Genomic DNA, 16,836 nt, shown 5'->3' with positions numbered 1-16,836 from the left:
TAACACTTTTGCATGTGAAAACACTGAATCCTAACTCATTAATCCACGTGCTTAATATACTTCACTTTTGTTTTCAGAGGACTTCACCGTGTGATTTGACCGTTTCACCCGGCTCACCACCAGGAGGCAGCCCAGTTTCAACACTAATGCGATCAGCACTAACCCGGCGTACCCGGGGCATTAATCGAATTCCTTCCTTGTCACAGGAAATGAACCAACTGGTTCATTTCCTGGAAAGCCACAACGTCAGAGAGCGATGAGCCAATAAGAAGAGGTCTGAAAATTACCTTATCGTGTTGGATTGATAGTATTTAATATGATGTGTTTTTTTCAATAATAGGCTATTCAAACATTCCCATTTTGGGAGTCAAACTACATAAAATTAGCATTCATCTCTAATGAATTAGATTGATAAACATTGCTGGTAGAAGTTGTCTTTGAAACACAGATCTAGGATCAGCCTACTTGTCCCAAATTACAAAGACATGGCCACACTATCTTTGATAGGACTGGGAGTGGAGACGATGCAAAAATGTACCTCAGAATGATCAGGTGTTGTCACTAGTTACCACAGCCACAAAGTAAAATTGTCTATATATTAGAAATTCATGAATATATATATATATATATATATATATTTGTCTTAATTTAAGGTTGGGTATAAGGTTAGCATTGTGGTTAAGGTTAGGTTTAAAATATAATTTTAAGAAGAGAAATTGTAGAAATAGTCGGGGTTTAGCCATAATTTTTTACTTTGTGGCTGTGGTAACTAGTGACGACCCAGATCAGGTCAACTTCGTTCGACTTCGCTGAGCCGCTACAGAGCGCAGTGGACCACGTGGTCCACAGGCAGCGTGTTTACACATGTGACTTCTTTGACACATCTCCCGTGTTCAGAGTTCTGAGCCTGTGTGCCGCCCTCTTGCTAAGATTGTGCCATTTGAATTTACTGTATATAATTCTGCAAAAGAGACAGACTATTAATCTTCCCAACTACACTGCTGTCCTCTATCATGAGAGCATCCGGTCAATTAATTATACCATGTGCATCTTGAAGCAACATTATAAATAGATTATTAGATTTTGCATTATGCCAAAGAATGTAAAAGACCATCATCACAGTAATTTTACAACCTCAGTCATCATACTAATTGGATTGATGGGATAATATTATTGAGTGAGAATTGTTTCTTTATTCTGTAAATATGTCTCATCTCTGTAACTAGTGAATTTACAACTGTAACTAGAGATATAATTTGCAATATAAGGTAAACACTCAATGTTTAAAATGAAGTTATTAAAGCATTTGATGGGGAATAAAGATAAATATGTTTGATTTAATACCCTTGCAAGAGAGGGAAATCCTGTTTATATGTAGCCTATTGGATACAGTCTTACATAATGTGATCCTTTCCATGCATTGTTGTGAAAGTGAGCATTTTACCCAGAGTACACCGGGAAACAGACAGGGGAACATGGCGCAGGGTCGATGAGGAGGACGCTGAACATCGAGGATTATATTACGTGGATATTTTTGAGATCATGCTGAAATCCTAAAATGAGAGTGTGAAATGGTCTCACTTCCGAAGTCTTGGATATCTATCACTGCCCCTTTGATGAATAAGAGGAAAACGCGTCTCAGGAATACCTGCAATTGTATTCATAAACATTTCTTTAGGACTTACAACCCCTGAGCATTGTTTTGGATTCACAAACGTCACATTTCATTTGATTATTACATGGGAAGATGGCTGAGAGAAATAAAAGGCACATAGAGGTCCTACAAGGAGTTGACAGACTTCGAGTGGAGCATAAGAAGGTAAAATAAACGAGCTAGATGGATTGTGTGTGCTCTGTCTGACAATGCACGCGGTCGATTTATAATTATCAAATTGTTTTACATGTTCATTAATGAGACCGCCTAGCGTGCATTCTCTTTCAGAATGTTGCAAGCTAGCTATTTAATTGCATATTCATTTATGCGCTTGTGGCATCTTCGACGGATAATTAATCGTGGTAACTTTCTAGCTAGTTCAACCTTTTTCTAGAAGCTTCCTTGAGCCAGCGGTCACATGTTGCTTCTTGTTTATTTCAGCTTGGATCCTGGCCAAACCATGTTTAACTACAACCATAGAATATGCAAAGTCAAGTTTGTCAATTGCTCTGATGTTGAATTATATTTTTCAGCAAGCATAATGCATAAATAAACAAATGTACTTGCCCAATGCGTAAAGGATAGTTTAATGAACTTACCATACACTTACGCACACAAGCATTACCTTGTGTGGCCTAACGTTAGCTAATTTACTACTGGCCTTTCAACACTGACCTAGATTCAACATCCATAGCTAGCTAGAGCTAGTATAATCGTATCTAAATGTTCAGAGAATATCAATACACAGTGTTGGTCATTGATTGGATGTTTATTAGCATGCATTGATGGCAATGCAGGACAAAAGTAAAGCTAGTCAGTTGGCAAAGTAATGTTCGTGTTGTGTTTCAGTAGAATTTGACTCATGAAGGAGGGTGCAACTTTACTGTAGGCCTACTTTCAAATAGGAACAGGCCTAATGTGTTGACCAGGCATGCTTAGCTAAATTTCTGTCGTATTGAGTAAAGAATTGTATCTGCCGCATCCATGGTACACGTCATATTTCATACCCCTATCAAAAGTGTAATATTATAGGCTACTTCCTAGTATGACATCCACTGTAAAGTGTACAGATGCCTCTTCCTGTCCCCAAGTAGGTGCTTCTGTGTAAGTATGTCCTGTGAGTTCCAGAAAAGCCTTTGTCAATTAATCTTTGACAGCTGTTAAATCAAAACACCCTAAACTTCCTGAGAATTTGCTTCCCCAACATTGAGTAGGTGTAAAGAACTGTAAAATGGAGGGGGTTATTCAGAGGTTTTTTTAAAAATAAAAATGCTAAGTTTGACCTATAGAATTGTCACTCTGTCAACAACAGGTGGTGAAAGGCTGCGAAGTTCAGATCCAGCACTGGTGAGTCTTGTGTAGCAATTCCGCGTACTGACTGGCGTAGGAGTCAAACAGAATCTCATAAATTATGATGCTACTGTGCTCCTAGATTACTAGTTACACCAAGTCCCTCACCACGTCCTTGATAGTACATAGATAGGCTAAACATTAGTTCTGGGATAGCCGGTAGACCAGGAAGGGCATGTGGATCATTGTGTGTGTGTGCCGTTACTTTACTAAAATTATAATCTTTGGACTTTCAGGGAGAAGGTAAACGGTGACTATGAAGCCCTTGAGGATCAACTCAAAACTCTTCCAGAAGAGGTGTCCTATGACATCATGGTACGTTCTCTCTTATTAAATGCACCGGGGAGAGTTTCCATAGCAGGGGCTTATTTAAAGTTTATTATATGAGGTGTGTCAGAGTGAATTCCCAGGCCATGCATCCTTATTATAAATTGTCTTGTCTTGATCTGGAAAGAAACACGCATCAATTAATACAGCTCTTATGATGGGTGTGTGTATATATGTTGTGTGCAGGGAAGGCCTTATCTTTGTCTACCAGTTTATGTTCTCCTTTTCTTTCAGCTATTTAATTTCACTTTCAGTTTGTGAAAAATATGCAGAACCATGTTTCAATTGCCGTAATATAAAACTGATTTTAGTCGAGGTGAAACTTGAACTTGAACTTGAAACTTAAATAATGCAGTATTTATTTTAAAAACCTTTTTCCTCCCCTCTCTGCTGTAACAGGTGCCGTTTGGCCCTTTGGCATTCATGCCTGGGAAGCTGGTCCATACCAATGAGATCACTGTGCTACTGGGAGACAACTGGTTTGCCAAGTGCTCTGCCAAGCAGGCCCAGAAGCTCTTGGAGCACAGGAAGAAACGTGAGTTTATTTTGGAAGCCATGTAGAATTTTCTCAGATACCATGATTCCTTGGAAAACTTTGATAGTTAACTCGTCAATTGTGTATGTATGGTAGTGGTTATGCTTATTGTGAAAGATTGAGGTCATATTATGAATGTCTTAACACTCCAAGCATTTGCCCAGCAGAGGGGGCTGTTGTTATAGACTTGCTGTCAGAAACAAAGAGGTGATCACTCAGTGTTGTCAAGGAAAGTTGAATGGCTACTCATTTTGTGAATACTTGGATTATTCTAATATTTGTTGTAGTCTTTCTGGTGGGCAATTAACTATTGAAAATGTAGAATTGTGACCAGAATGTGACACATTGATAAAGCCATTGTTTGGTTACTCAAGGCTATTTGACCATGTTCTGCTATCATTTTGTCACAACAGTCCAGCCTTAAAAATCCTCCTGCCCATTCCACTGCTGGCCGTTCTTTCTTTCTCTTACCCATGTAAGGGAGAGCAGTTTCCCCCTGCTTTCTTTGGTATTCACCCTACGCCCCGAAAAGCTATTTAATATTGTGTCAAATCGTCCTAAATAACAATGTGTGATAGTGATGGGAGCTTTATTAGACTGATGTTTACCGAAGCGTGAATGTGCCATAACCCTGCCTACCCCTCCCTGACCCTGCCCAGGCTGATTTTACACAGCTAAGTGCCATAATGCAAACATGGCTGGCTGAGATCTGTCAAACAGCCCCGCTGAGTTGTCAGGCTGTCCGTGTTTGACCTTTCCCCAACGCTTCGGAGACGTACGGCTTGAGGGCTCGGCGTCGCCATGACGACGGGGCCCTTTGCTGCCATTAGCAAACGGGGGTTTAATTGTTGTGAAGATTTAATGATCCGAAGTAGCACCGAGGGCATGAGATATTATGAACTGTTTGTGTCATCATTTTCCCTTTTTTGTCAGTGTGTTCAGGATTTAACCCCTTACTGGTCTGAATACTGTGGTTTTTGTTTCTCTTTTCTACTGACTACGACCAATCTGGTTCACAAGCTTCATGTCTTGACCCTTTACACACACATTTGTCCAATTCCACACTAATCACACAATTTTTGTTTTTCAAATTAAATCCAATTTTTGTTTTACAAATGATATAAAATCAAATTTGTCCTTTTTCTTTTTTTTTTTTTAGATGTAAGGAGTGCGCTGGATGACTTGCACAAGACGAAGAAGAACTTTGAAGCCAGGGTTGGGTTCACAGAGGATCTTGAAAAACTCTCAGGCGTAAGTACCATCTAAAGCATATTCACATGTTCTAAATCAACATTGCAGAGCTCTCCCTGTCCTCTGCCGTGCCCTGATTGTGTTATTGCTGATTATATCTGGAAATGTGCATGTACACCCTGGCCCATCTACTGTTGCTAGCCCCAATTCTGATTTGTGCTCCGATATCTGCTTCACTGACTTCTGCTCTTGTAAAAAGCCTGGGTTTTCTGCACGTTAACACTAGAAGCTTATTTCCTAAAAGTGTGTGTTCACAGCTCCAGACCAGACTTGTTGGTCATTACTTAGACATGGTTAAGAAACAGTGTTTTGAACACTGATGTTAACCTTTCTGGTTATGAACTTTTTTGTCAAGACAGATCTTCCAAAGGTGGTGGAGTGGCAGTCTTTACCAAGGAACACCTTCAGTGTTTGGTTGTCACCACCAATTCTGTCCCCAAACAATTTGATTTTCTGGTTTTACGCATTAAACTTTCAAATAACTCTTTGTTGACTGTTTCTGGGTGTTATCGGCCACCATCAGCACCGGCCTCTACCCTAAATACCCAAGCTCTCACCTGGCCCCTTACACTAAGTCTGAATTTGTCCTGCTAGGTGACCTAAACTGGGACATTCTTAAACCTGACCAAGTCTTAAAGCAATGGGACTCTCTAAATATTTCCCAGATTTTTACCAATCCCAGAAGGTATGACTCCAAACACCCAGAAAAGGCTACTCTCCTTGATGGTATCCTTACAAATAATCCTGATACGTATCAGTCTGGTGTTTCCTGTAATGACCCTAGTGATCACTGTTTTACAGCCTGTGTTCGCAATGGCTGCTCAGTGAAACGGGCCTGTCCTGATTTGTCATAGACGCTTGCTAAAAAACTTTAATGAGCAAGCCTTACTTGATGACTTGGCCTCTGTAAATTGGTATAGAATCAGCTTGATCACCTCTGTCGAAGACTCTTGGACCGTTCTTTGATATTTTCAGTGGTATTGTTAACAGATACATGAAAACAAAATGAGAATTAGAAACAGGTTCAGCCCCTGGTTCGACCTTGATCTGGCAGAGTTACTCCACCTCAATAATTCCATTTGGCAAATCGCTCGGCACACGCATACTCAGGCTGACTGGCTCTCGTTCAGGCAAATTAGAAATAAGTGCACTGAGGCTATCCAGAAGGCCAAAGTTAGTTACTTTAAGGAGCAGTTCTCTCTCTGTGGGTCTAACCCCAAGAAGTTCTGGAATAAGGTTAAAGACCTGGAGAATAAATCCTCCTCCTCACAGCTGCCCATTTTTTATTTATTTATTTCACCTTTATTTAACCAGGTAAGCTAGTTGAGAATAAGTTCTCATTTGCAAGTGCGACCTGGCCAAGAGAAAGCATAGCAGTTCGACACACAACAACACAGTTACACATGGAATGATCAAAACATACAGTCAATAATACAGTAGGAAAAAAGAAAACAAAGTATATATACAGTGAGTGCAAATAAGGTCAAATAAGGGAGTTAAGGCAATAAATAGGCCATGGTGGTGAAGTAATTACAATATGGCAATTGAACACTGGAATGGTAGATGTGCAAAATATGGATGTGCAAGTAGAGATACTGTGGTACCAAAGGAGCAAAATAAATACAGTATGGGAATGAGGTAGACAGATGGGCTGTATACAGATGGGCTATGCACAGGTGCAGTGATCTGTGAGCTGCCCTGACAGCTGGTTCTTAAAGCTAGTTAGGGAGATGGGAATCTCCAGCTTCAGTAATTTTTGCAGTTCGTTCCAGTCAGTGGCAGCAGAGAACTGGAAGGAAAGGCGACCAAAGGAGGAATTGGCTTTGGGGGTGACCAGTGAGATATACCTGCTGGAGCGTGTGCTACGAGTGGGTGCTGCTATGGTGACCAGCGAGCTGAGATAGAGCATGTCCCTTAATGTTCATGATGTGGTTGTTACTGATAAGGAGCACATGGCTGAGCTCTTTAATCACCACTTCATTAAGTCAGGATTCCTATTTGACTCAGTCATGCCTCCTTGCCCATCCAATAAATAAATAAATAAATATGTTTCCTTCTTCAGAAGTTACAGCTAGGCGGGCTAATGACAGTTACCTAATTAATTTGCTATCATACAGTAGGCGAACACTACTGTTCAAAAGTTTGGGGTCACTTAGCCTGTCTAGACCAAGCGTTCCGCTAGCGGAACCCCACCTTAACATTCCGCTGAAAAGGCAGCGCGCGAAATTCTAAAATATTTTTTTATAAATATGTAACTTTCACACATGAACAAGTCCAATACAGCAAATGAAAGATAAACATCTTGTTAATCTACCCATGGTGTCTGATTTCAAAACTGATTTACAGCGAAAGCACCACATATGATTATGTTAGGTCAAGTCACAAAAACACACAGCCATTTTCCAGCTAAAGAGAGGAGTCACAAAAAGCAGAAATATATAGATAAAATTAATCACTAACCTTTGATCTTCATCAGATGACACTCATAGGGCATAATGTTACACAATACATGTATGTTTTGTTCAAGAATGTGCATATTTATATCCAAAAATCTCAGTTTACATATTGGCGCATTACGTGCAGTAATATTTTGATTCCAAAACATCCGGTGATTTTCCCAGAAATACTCATAAACATAAACATTGATAAAAGATGCAAGTGTTATTCACAGAATTACAGAGAGACTGATCCTCTATGCAACCACTGTGCCAGATTTCCAAAAGACTTTACGGAAAATCATAATCTGAGAACGGAGCTCAGTACCTGCTTATAAACAATTAGACAATTCCGCCATCTTGGAGTCAACATTAGTTAAAAAAAAACACTAAATATTCACTTACCTTTAATCTTCATCAGAAGGCACTCCCAGGAATCCCAGTTCAACAATAAATGACGGATTTGTTCCATAAAGCCTATCATTTAGCCACCTGTTGTTAGCGTGTTCAGCCCAGTAATCCATCTTCATGGAGGCGCGACCAATTCCTCCATGACAAAAACTCAAAAAGTTCCGTTACAGGTCGTAGAAACAAGTCAGAACATGTCTGCACTCAATCTTGAGGATATTTTTAACATATATCATCAATAAGGTTCCAACCGGAGAATTTCATTGTCTGAATAAAAGCCCTGGAACGAGAGGATACTCTCTCGGGAGCGCGCTTCATGAGACTGAGGCGCTCTGACAGAACGCTCACTAAAAGGGGTCTCATGAGCCACTCCTTTATAGTATAATCTTAAAACTAGGATCTAAAGATGGTGACATTTAGTGGAAGCCCTGGGAAGTGCATGTACATCCATAACTATCAGGGATTTAAATAGGCTCTGTTTTGAAATTCGACTTCTCACTTCCTGTTTGGATTTCTTCTTCTCTTCTCTTTCTTCGCTTGCCAAATGAGTTCTGTTATACTCCAACATCATCCAAACAGTTTTAGAAACTTGAGTGTTTTCTATCCAATACTAATAATAATATGCATATATTAACATCTGGGACAGAGTAGGAGGCAGTTCAGTTTGGACACGCAATTCATCAAAAAGTGACATGCTGCCCCCTAACAGGTTAAAAATGTCCTTGTTTTTTGAAAGAAAACCAAACAATATATTTGTCCATTTAAAATAACATCAAATTGATCAGAAATACAGTGTAGACATTGTTAATGTTGTAAATGACTATTGTAGCTGGAAATGGCAGATTAAAAAAATAATAATAATCAAATATCTACATAGACGTACAGAGGCCCATTATCTTGGCCAGGTTGCAATTGTAAATGAGAACTTGTTCTCAACTTGCCTACCTGGTTAAATAAAGGTGAAATAAAATTACCCATCACCCATCACTCCTGTGTGCCAATGGCACTTTGTTAGCCTTTTAAAATGATAAACTTGGATTAGCTAATTGATCATTAGAAAACCCTTTTGTAATTATGTTAGCACAGCTGGAAACTGTTGTTCTGATTAAAGAAGCAATACAACTGGCCTTCTTTAGACTAGTTGAGCATCAGCATTTGTGGGTTCGATTACACGCTCAAAATGGCCAGAAACAAAGAACTTTCTTCTGAAACTCGTCAGTCTATTCTTGTTCTGAGAAATGAAGGCTGTTCCATGCGAGAAATTGTCAAGAAACTGAAGATCTTGTAAAACGCTGTGTACTACTCCCTTCACAGAACAGGGCAAACGGGCTCTAACCAGAATAGAAAGAGGAGTGGGAGGCTCCGGTGAACAACTGAGCAAGAGGACAAGTACATTAGAGTTTCTAGTTTGAGAAACTGGCAGCTTTATTAAATAATACCCGCAAAACACCAGTATCAACATCAACAGTGAAGAGGTGACTCTGGGATGCTGGCCTTATAGGCAGAGTTCCTCTGTGCAGTGTCTGTGTTGTTTTGACCATCTTAATCTTTTTTTATTGGCCAGTCTAAGATATGGCTTTTTCTTTGCAACTCTGCCTAGAAGGCCAGCATCCCGGAGTTGCCTCTTCACTGTTGAAAAAAAGGCTATTTTGTAAATGACATCGCCGAAGTCAAGGATCGGCAGGATAGTCCGTTTTACGAGGGTATGTTTGGCAGCATAAGTGAAGGAGGCTTTGTTGTGAAATAGGAAGACGATTCTAGATAGAAAATTTGATTGGAGATGGTTAATATGAGTGGAAGGAGAGTTTACAGTCTAGCCAGATACTTAGGTATTTATAGTGATCCACATTCTAAGTCCGAACTGTCCAGAGTAGTGATGCTAGGTGGACTGGCGGGTGTGGGCAGCGATCGGTTGCAGAGTATGCATTTATTTTTACTTGCATTTAAGAACAGTTGGAGGTTGTATGGCATTGAAGCTCGTTTGGAGGGTTGTTAACAGTGTCCAAAGAAGGGCCAGATGTATACAGAATGGTGTCGTAAGTGTAAAGGTGGATCAAAGAATCACCCGCAGCAAGAGCGAAATCATTTATATATATATATATATATATCACACACACACATATACATACAGAGAAAAGAGTCGTCCCGAGAATTGAACCCTGTGGCACCCCCATAGAGACCGCCAGATGTCCGGACAACAGGCCCTCCGGTTTGACACACTGAACTCTGTCTGAGAAGTAGTTGGTGAACCAGGCGAGGCAGTCATTTGAGAAACCAAGGCTGTTGAGTCTGCCGATAAGAATGAGGTGTTTGAGTCGAAGCTGCACAGTACTGTTTTTCATCTATGGTGGTTATGATATCGTTTAGGACCTTGAGCGTGGCTGAGGTGCACCTGTGACCAGCTCGGAAACCAGACTGCATAGCGGAGAAGGTACGGTGGGATTCGAGATGGTCGGTGATCTGTTTGTTCACTTGGCTTTCGAAGACTTTAGAAAGGCAGGGCAGGATGGATATAGGTCTGTAGCAGTTTGGGTCTAGAGTGTCTCCGCCTTTGAAGAGGGGGATGACCGTGGCCGCTTTCCAATCTTTATGAATCTCAGACGATATGAAAGAGATCGGGGTTGCGACAATGGAGGCGGATAATTTTAGGCAGAGAGGGTCCAGATTGTCTAGCCCAGCTGATTTGTAGGGATCCAGATTTTGCAGCTCTTTCAGAACATCAGCTGCCTGGATTTGGGTGAAGGAGAAGCGGGGGGGGGCTTGGGCCGGTTGCTGCGGGTGGTGCAGAGCTGTTGACTGGGGTTGGGGTAGCCAGCGGGAAAGCGTAGCCAGCTGTAGAGAAATACTTATTGAAATTCTCAATTATCGTGGAATTATCGGTGGTGACAGTGTTTCCTAGCCTCAGTGCAGTGGGCAGCTAGGAGGAGGTACTCTTATTCTCCATGGACTATACAGTGTCCCAAAACATTTTGGAATTAGTGCTGCAGGATGCAAATTTCTGTTTGAAAAAGCTAGCCTTTGCTTTCCTAACTGACTGTGTATATTGGTTCCTGACTTCCCTGAAAAGTTGCATATCGTTTGCACTATTCGAAGCTAGTGCAGTGTGCCACAGGATGTTTTTGTGCTGGTCAAGGCCAGTCAGGTCTGGAGTAAACATTTTTTTAAAAGGGCATGCTTATTTAAGATCGTGAGGAAGGCACTATTGAAGAATAACCAGGCATCCTCTACTGACGGGATGAGGTCAATATCCTTCCAGGATACCTGGGGTCAGGTCAATTAGAAAGGCCTGCTCGCAGAAGTGTTTTAGGGAGCGTTTGACAGTGATGAGGGGTGGTCGTTTGACCCATAACGGATGCAGTGACCCAAAACTTTTGAACAGTAGTGTATATTAATAATTATTTATTTAATATAAGTAGCCATGCAATCATAATTGACTGTTGTGCATTTAAAGCACCCACAAATTACCGGTGGCTGAAAAGGCAATCATCGCGGGATGAACGAGTGACGAATTTCCGGTCAAGGGTGGTATACTCGTCATACATCATCAGAAGTGTCCACTTAATTTGAGGGCTGAGTGGATAGGGTGTGTCTTCTAAGTGTTTGGACCGCAGCCACTGAGTCCGAGGTGCTAAAGGGGATCCTTAAACATCAACTCCAAAAAACATCTGGGTCAGATGTTTAGATCCTTTTTTCTTTAAGGTTGCTGCCCTTATCATCGCCAAGCCTATCTGAAATTTTTAACCTGTCTCTGCTCTCTGGGGAGGTTCCCATTGCTTGCTTTTTTTTATACCTTTATTTAACTGGGCAAGTCAGTTAAGAACACATTCTTATTTTCAATGACTGCCTAGGAACTGTGGGTTAACTACCTTGTTCAGGGGCAGAGCGACAGATTTTCACCTTGTCAGCTCAGGGGTTCCAATCTTGCAACCGCACAGTTAACTAGTCCAACGCTCTAACCATTGCACTCCACGAGTAGTCTGCCTGTTATGCGAATGAAGTAGAAGCCAAGGTAAATTGCTAGCCAGCATTAAACTTATCTTACAAAAAACAATCAATCATAATCACTAGTTATAACTACTGATCCAGTTTAGCAGGCAATATTAACCAGGTGAAATTGTGTCATTTATCTTGCGTTCATTGCATGCAGAGTCAGGGTATATGCAACAGTTTGGGCTGCCTGGCTCATTGCGAACTAATTTGCCAGAATATTATGACATACATTGAAGGTTGTGCAATGTAACAAGGATATTTAGACTTAGGGATGCCACCCGTTAGATAAAATACAGAATGGTTCTGTATTTCACTATTTCATCTGGAAACTATCATTTAGTTTCTGGATTCGATCATATTAATGACCAAAGGCTCGTATTTCTGTGTGTTATTATGTTATAATTAAGTCTGATTTGATAGAGCAGTCTGACTGAGCAGCAGCAGGCCCGTAATCATTCATTCAAACAGCACTTTTGTGCGTTTTGCCAGCAGCTCTTTGCAAGCACAGCACTGTTTATGACTTCAAGCCTATCAGCCTAATGGCTGGTGTAACCAATGTGAAATGGCTAGCTAGTTAGCTGGGTGTGCGCTAATACTGTTTCAAACGTCACTCGCTTTTAGATTTGGAGTAGTTATTCCCCTTGCGCTGCAAGGGCCGTGGCTTTTGTGGAGCGATGGGTAATGATGCTTCGAGTGTGGCTGTTGTCGATGTGTTCCTGGTTCGAGCCCAGGTAGGGGCAAGGAGGGGGACGGAAGCTATACTGTTACACTGGCAATACTAAAGTGCCTATAAGAACATCCAATAGTCAAAGGTATATGAAATATAAATGGTATAGAGAGAAATAGTCCTATAAATACTATATTAACTACAACCTAAAACCTCTTACCTTGGAATATTGAAGTCTCATGTTAAAAGGAACCACCAACTTTCATATGTTCTCATGTTCTGAGCAAGGAACTTAAATGTTAGCTTTTTTACATGGCACACATTTTTACATGGCACATATTACTTTCTTCTCCCAACACTTTGTTTTTGCATTATTTAAACCAAATTGAACATTAATCGGTATCGGCTTTTTTTGGTCCTCCAATAATTTGGTATCGGTATCGGCGTTGAAAAATCATAATCGGTCGACCTCTAGTTGCTACCATGCTGTGTTGTTGTCTTAGGTCTCTCTTTATGTAGTGTTGTGATGTCTCTCTTGTCGTGATGTGTGTGTTGTCCTATATTTTTATTTTTAATCCCAGCCCCCGGCCTTTTGCCTTCTGGTTGGTCGTAATTGTCAATAGGAATTTGTTCTAAACTGACTTGCCCAGTTAAATAAAGGTTAAATATAAAAAAAGTGTAATTACAGTGAAAACAAAGAGCTTTGAGGATCCTCTTCAGCCAGCTTGTCTGATAGACAACTCCTCTGTGCAGATAAAGCTATTTGTATGAGCAGATATTGTTAACATGCTGGCTTCTACCCTTCTGTTTCCTCAGGCTAAAGGGGACTATGTGGACATCAGAGAAGAGGTTGGAAGTATTGAAGAATTTGTATGCAAAGGAAAGCAGCGTGTGGCCCTTAAGCCCCACACTAAGCCCAAAATGGAGGCTGTTGTGAAGATGGAGGAGGAGAAGGAGGGCGGTGGAGATGGAGGGAGTAGGAGAGGAGTGCTGTCTGAGGAGGAGCTGTGGGCCAGACTGGATGAGCTGGAAGCAAAGGAGAAGCTTGAGGAGGAGCATGACCGGTAGAGTTGCTCACGCACACAAAACGCATGAACTTTCACATTGAGAAGTGATTCAGGGCACTCTTCCCACATTCACACCTGTGTTTCATTGCAAAAGTGAAGATTAGATTTCTCATGATGCCTTGTTTTGATTTGTTTTCAGACACTTTGGAAGTGCAGACACCAACGGCAATGACGACACAACATCCTCCTCTGAGGAAGAGAAGGAGGGAGATGGTGGCGGCCATCATCGCGTCAACGGACATGACGAGAGGAGTGAAGGCAAGATGACTGTGCCTCACAACAGTGGCCAAGTTAACGGTACAACCAGGGACAGGGAGGAGGAGGAAGACAAGGGAGAGGAGGAGGAAGGCAACGGTTTGCCTACCATCTATTTCTCTCATACAGTGGAACCCAAGAAGGTCAGTGTTTTATAAATCGTATTAAACTCAATGCAGTCAACAGTCAACAATGTCGTCAATTATGTTATTTGAGTCATGTAAATCAATGTACTACATTTTTCTCGCTGTCGCTTCGTCTCCAGGTGAGGATAAACACAGGGAAGAACACAATGTTAAAGTTCAGTGAGCTGAAAGAACAGAAGCAGCAAGCCAAGAGGAAAAAGAAGATCGGCACCAGCAATGGTCACTCTCACCATGGGCTCCACAACATCACCACACCCACAGACATCTACAGGTAAACCCACACTACACATCATTTATCTAGTTCTTGGTTGGCATACCTATTAGCAACATTTTGGGTCCAATGTATTGGCATATATTAAATGTTATTTACTCTGAATGTTTCCAGGTACTTTGTTCTGATTCGGTATGGTGTCTGTCTATTAACAAGTTCTGCGATCTGATTGGGTATAATGGCTGACTAGGCCTATGTTTGTGGACTTTTGTCAGGTTGTTTGTGGATGTGAAGAATGGCGAGCCCATCCCCAGGAAGTCCATCCTAAAGTCCCGGAGCAGAGAGAACAGCGGATGTAGCGACACCAGCGAGAGCAGCGCTGCCGACTTCGAAGAGCACAGGACGTTCGGACGCACCCTGAGCCACGACGAGAACACGTGCAGCGACACCAGCGACGGCATCACAGAGGAGGACAGCCCCACCGGGAACCCTCTACACCCCACCAGACGCTTCGAGGTAAAACTCAGCTGGGTCATGTTCATTAGACAGTAAACGGAAGACAACTGACAGAGGGACTACCTGAACATCTTGTGCAATAAAAAACATGAATTTTCCATTGCAGGCCCTAATGAATACGACCGTGGTCCTCTGCTGATTTGTTTTTCGAATCATGATCTTTGAATGTTGAATAGGGATACACCTTGAACAAGTTGTTTGTCTGTGCACTGTCCAGCTCTACAGCCTCTCATTAACCACCTCCTGTTAATGTTTTGTTGATCATCCAGGCCTTTTCATGCACAGTGGTGGAGAAGGAGCCCATTCCCTTGTCGATCCCCCACCTAACCATCGTCCCTCCAGCTCTGCCCACAATCCCAGAGCGGAAGCTGGAGGAGGTGGCTCCCGACGCCCCCCGTGAGGCCCCTAAGCGGGTGTCCAAGTTCAAAGCTGCCCGGCTGCAGCAGAAGTGACCCTGCAAAGCCAGTCTCCAGGATTCACACGACTGGCCCCTTTTTAACATAGATGTTCTACACCAGCACTTTGTTGAGCTGGACAGACTGTGAACCCTCCCTAATATCTGCCATGTCTCTTCTTCTTTTTGTCATCACTCTTCAAGCCTTTATTCTTCTCTTTCACAATGCTTTTCCTGTTAGTACACAGGGTATCTATTACAGTAGGACTCTTCTATAAGAGGCTCTGTAAGAGTAGCATAGCATTGTTTAGAACGCTTGCGCTTAACCATTTACCTGCCTTGTAAGGAACATCAAGCTTTTGTTGCTAAGTAAGCACTTCATTGCAATATGTATTTAAGTCAAGAGGTTGTTTATTTAGAGCCCTCATCCTCCAACATTATGGCACTACACTAGTCCACACTGCCTAGGTGCTCATTTTATGGTGGTTGCTCTCGTGTCAGTGTCTTGACAAGGCCAGTGGTTTACCACTCTATTTGTTTGATCCATAATTTTGCCCGCTATGCTAAAAACGTTATGCTCTGTGTCATTTATTTTTTTCCTTTTTGATTTTCTACGATTATTCTACACAGGGTCATATGCTGACTGCCCTTTATTGTCCCCAATCCCCTTGTACCTGCCTAATGCCCACCTCTGTGACCAGCTTTATGTCAGAATAAACATTGTTGTAACTGGAAGGAAAATAAAAGATTTTGAGGAAAAAGTCACGTGTTACTCCCCTTTGGGTAGATTTTTCTCAAACCTTTTCTCCTTTTTTCACTTAAGGACGAGCCAGACCAACACAAACGTTGACTGTGCGCAGTAGATCACCTGCTGAGTGTCAAAGAGGGTGGTGATTCTACATGTAGAATTGTGGGGAAATTAACAAGATGACGGCTGATGTTCTTTGGCCAGAGGTGATAGGATGGCTGCCCACTGCTGATGTTCTTTGGTCAGAGGTGATAGGATGGCTGCCCACTGCTGATGTTTGTGTTGGTCTTTATTGTCCATAACAGGTATGCCACATATACAGTACATGACCAAAAGTATGTGGACACCGGCTCGTCAAACATCTCATTCCAAAATCATGGGCATTAATATGGAGTTGGTACCCCCTTTGCTGCTATAACAGCCTCCAGTCTTCTGGGATTTTTCTGCAGTAACTTGCTGGGCAATGATGTTGGGCTGTTAGGCCTGGCTTGTAGTTGGTGATCCAATTCATCCTATAGATGTCCGATGGGGCTGAGGTCAGGGCTCTGTGCAGGCCAATCAAGTTCTTCCACACCGATCTCGACAAACCATTTCTGTGTGGACCTTGCTTTGTGCACAGGGGCATTGTCATGCTGAAACAGTAAAGGGCCTTCCCCAAACTGTTGCCACAAAGTTGGAAGCACAGAATCATACCGTTAAGATTTCCATTCACTGGAAATAAGGGGTCTAGCCCGAACCATGAAAAACCAGACCATTATTCCTCCTCCACCAAACTTTACAGTTGGCACTATGCATTTGAGCAGGTAGCGTTCTCCTTGCATTCACCAAACCTAGATTAGTACGTTCGACTGCTAGATGGTGAAGTGTGATTCATCACGACAG

The 16,836-nt window shown here is 41.9% G+C and overlaps 1 protein-coding gene across 2 annotated transcripts; it reads left to right on the top strand.

Annotated features, from left to right (window-relative positions):
• The first annotated feature begins 77 nt into the window (after positions 1 to 77).
• Positions 78 to 15,967, top strand: uri1 (URI1 prefoldin like chaperone). Of its 2 annotated transcripts, none has more exons than XM_090231130.1 (11): positions 78 to 733; positions 790 to 1,819; positions 2,967 to 3,001; positions 3,241 to 3,319; positions 3,731 to 3,866; positions 5,026 to 5,117; positions 13,434 to 13,681; positions 13,824 to 14,082; positions 14,205 to 14,356; positions 14,572 to 14,812; positions 15,082 to 15,967. In XM_090231130.1, the coding sequence occupies exons 2-11, from the start codon at positions 1,748 to 1,750 to the stop codon at positions 15,262 to 15,264; spliced, it is 1,497 nt and encodes a 498-aa protein (XP_090087256.1). In that variant the 5' UTR covers positions 78 to 733; positions 790 to 1,747; the 3' UTR covers positions 15,265 to 15,967. The 2 variants fall into 2 exon arrangements, with proteins under 2 accessions (XP_090087256.1, XP_090087259.1); XM_090231133.1 differs by lacking the exon at positions 78 to 733 and adding an exon at positions 2,096 to 2,144 and having other exon boundaries at positions 1,438 to 1,819.
• The last annotated feature ends 869 nt before the right edge of the window (positions 15,968 to 16,836 follow it).

This window comes from Oncorhynchus mykiss, chromosome 1 (assembly GCF_057628025.1).
Source record: "Oncorhynchus mykiss isolate SJ-2025 chromosome 1, ASM5762802v1, whole genome shotgun sequence".
Lineage (NCBI taxonomy): Eukaryota > Metazoa > Chordata > Actinopteri > Salmoniformes > Salmonidae > Oncorhynchus > Oncorhynchus mykiss.
The sequence above is the reverse complement of the archived record's forward strand: the minus strand, read 5'-3'. Positions and strand labels throughout refer to the sequence as shown.